Source organism: Lepisma saccharinum, chromosome 2, assembly GCF_977018435.1.
Source record: "Lepisma saccharinum chromosome 2, izLepSacc3.1, whole genome shotgun sequence".
In the NCBI taxonomy this organism is placed as follows: Eukaryota; Metazoa; Arthropoda; class Insecta; order Zygentoma; family Lepismatidae; genus Lepisma; species Lepisma saccharinum.
Window position 1 is genome coordinate 81202055 of NC_139230.1, and position 3108 is coordinate 81205162.

General features: G+C 41.8%; 1 protein-coding gene across 1 annotated transcript; it reads left to right on the top strand.

The window, feature by feature from the left end:
* The first annotated feature begins 875 nt into the window (after positions 1 to 875).
* Positions 876 to 1666, top strand: LOC145982716 (uncharacterized). Its single transcript, XM_083116084.1, is given in 3 exon segments — positions 876 to 1313; positions 1315 to 1460; positions 1462 to 1666. Coding segments are annotated over 3 exon segments (789 nt in total).
* The last annotated feature ends 1442 nt before the right edge of the window (positions 1667 to 3108 follow it).

The window sequence follows — 3108 nt, forward strand, 5'->3', positions numbered from 1 at the left end:
GCTCGCACCTGTTACTCTCCCACCCTACCGTCCATCATCCCCCTCACTCCCAAACCAAGTTTCCCACAGTAGTCGCCGCACTGAGCCACCGCTGGCGGAACATTGCTTCTAATGGGGCCTTCATAAGGCGCTGCTGACCGGCCAAGCCGCCAGTCGCTCTGTTTCAACAATCAGCACACTTCTGTCGGTGTATGTATTGTTCATGCAAAATGCGTATGTAATATGTACATATTTTTGTTTAATAAACTGTACCACATACTATATATTCCTACTAAAGTTGCCTTTGTACGTTACTTTGTAATACTTAAAGAGATGCCTGTTTTTATGAATAAATTTACTGTACAGTACTTCTTTTTGGCAAATAAACATGTACAGTTCGATTATCCGAACAAACCAGTTTTCCGAACACCCATGTCCCCCAATTACTTCGGATAATCGACGCTCTACTGTATATTTTTGTTGAACGTTGTACAAAAGATACACTTTCCCAACATGGTCAAATTAACTTATCAAATTTGTATTTGCTGTGTAGTGAGTAGTCTGTGGAGAATGCTCTCCAAGAAGGTTGTCGTGTACCACTGTACATCGCGTCGCGGTCGGTCGCGTTGGACACTAATAAAGTGTTAATTAACTGTTAGTTAACACGTGTTGTTACTCTTTGTAAAACCAACTTCCGGAAATATCTGCGCTGGGGTTCAACAGGTTATGGGCCCAGATACGTTCCCACTGCGCCTGTGAAGTTTGATAGTTTGTCGAAGTGCAACAGTAAGTGTCGTTGTTCTTCGGAGTGCTACAGGAAGTGTCCTTTGTCTTCCTAACCGGAATGGCGAGAGTTTTGCATTTTCGGAAGAAGCGTGTTTCGTTTGCTGCTGAAGATGGAGTTCAAAACAACAGTAGACAAGCTGGAAGGTGCGCAGAACTGGCCGAGGTGGAAACGTCAAGTGGAGCTGCTGTTACGACACCACGATGTCCTAAAAGTTGTGCATGGTACGTGTACTTCTCCACAGGAACGTGGTGCTGAGTGTACTACGGAAGAACGACGTAAGTACGAAGCAGAGTTTAAAACGTTCCAGAAGGCGGACATTATGGCACAAATTATATTGGTGAATAGCATGAATGATGCTAATTCGGAACTTACAAGCACGTGTGATACGTCTAAGGAAATTTGGAACAAACTAATGTCAGTGTATGAGCAAAGTTCGGCACAGCGATTGGATCGATTGTCAGAACAGTTCTTCAATCACTCCAAAGATGCAGCTGAAGATATTGCAACATACGTGGCCAGACTTCAGAGAAATTTCCGTGAAATGAATTGATGAAATGGAACGTGTTACGAAGTCCAAGGTTCCAGAACTGCTTTTGATGAGTCGAATCATGTCTACCTTACCTAGTGAATATTTTGAATTCAAAAGTGTATGGGAATCAGTTCCAGTGGAAGAGCGTACAATAGACAGGCTTACATAGGCTAATTGAAATGAGACTTCCCAACAAGAGGAGTGACACAACAACTCTTGTGGTGAAAAGTGATGATCCGAAGAAACACAAGAAAAGTCCAGAAAAAGTGAAAAAGTGTTTTAAATGTCACAAGGTAGGCCAGTTTGCCAAGCAATGCAAGTTGGGGTTAAATAGATCTTCAACCAGTGGCAGTGAGTGTGTTCCAGAATGAGGAGCCTTTATGAGCTTTGAATCGAACTGTCCTGCTTCGAAAGTTTGGATTGCAGATAGTGGAAGCACAGCTCATATGACTAACCGGAAGGACTACTTTCTACAGTACCAAAAATTCCTAGCACCAAAATAATTACAGGTGGGAAATAAAGCCATCATAATAGCACATGGTAGTGGTGTAGTGAATGTGGAAATGTTGGTCAACGGTAGGTGGGTGAAAAATCATCTTCGTGATATGTGGTATGTGCCCAATATCAGTAAGAATTTGTTTTCTGTGAACTCCGCTACAAAAAGAGGTTTTCTATTATGTGCAAATTCCATGAAGTGTTTACGAAAAAGAAATGGCAAGGTCCATGCATGGGGAAGTATTACTTTAAGTGGTTTGTACCAAATGCACATGCGTGCATTACCCCCAAAAATCCTGCTAAAGTGTGCTTAGTGTCAGCTTCCGATACATTGCAACTGTGGCATGAAAGGTTGGTACACCAAGGTAAGCAGCATTTTCGGAAGTTTCTCGTGCAGCACGGAATTAATGTAAAAAGTGATGATCAGTTTTGTGAAGGTTGTGTGGTTGGCAAGCAACATCGGAAAAGTTTTGGACAGCGGGTTTCTCATTCAGAAAAATCGGGTGAAAGAATGCATGCTGACGTGTGTGGACCAATACAAACAAAATCACTGGGTGGTGCACTGTATTTTGTTTGTTTCAAGGATGACTTATCGAAATTCCGACGTGTGTTTTTTCCGAAACAAAAGTCAGAAGTTGCTGCAAGACAAGAACAGTTTTTAGCTGAAGTCAGTGTTACAGTTCATGTAGTGAAAGAATTGCTCACTGACTGTGGGAAGGAATTTGATGATGCAGAAGTGAAGGCTTTATTGAAAGAGAACGGAATCAATCTCAGAAACACCGTCCCTTATACAACTGAACAGAATGGAGCTGCAAAACGTGAGAATAGAACATTGGTTGAATCTGGTCGCTCGATGTTGCATTCAAAAGATCTTCCAGTCAAACTTTGGGCTGAAGCAGTGAATACTGCAACATATGTTCTAAACAGAACTAGACAAACCCCTCTAGAAAACAGGACACCATATGAACTTTGGTATGGAAAAGACTTACCAAGTATAGATCATTTGAAAGTGTTCAGAACAGAGTGTTTTGTTCATGTACCAAAGCAAAAGCGACAGGAATGGGACAAAAAGAGCATTAAGGGTCTTCTGATTGGTTGCTGTGATGAAAAAGATGGTTACTGCACCTGGAATCAGAAAACTGACAATTGTTGCTCAGTCGTGATGTTTTTTGCACAGAAACAGTTTCACCAGAAATATCAGTAATATTTGAATCTACTGTGGAAGAACCTGATAGTCCTGGGAGTGAGTCTGTATACTACGATGGTACAGGAAACAGATGCATCACAGAAGATGTAACTGGTGGAAGTGAAGCACATT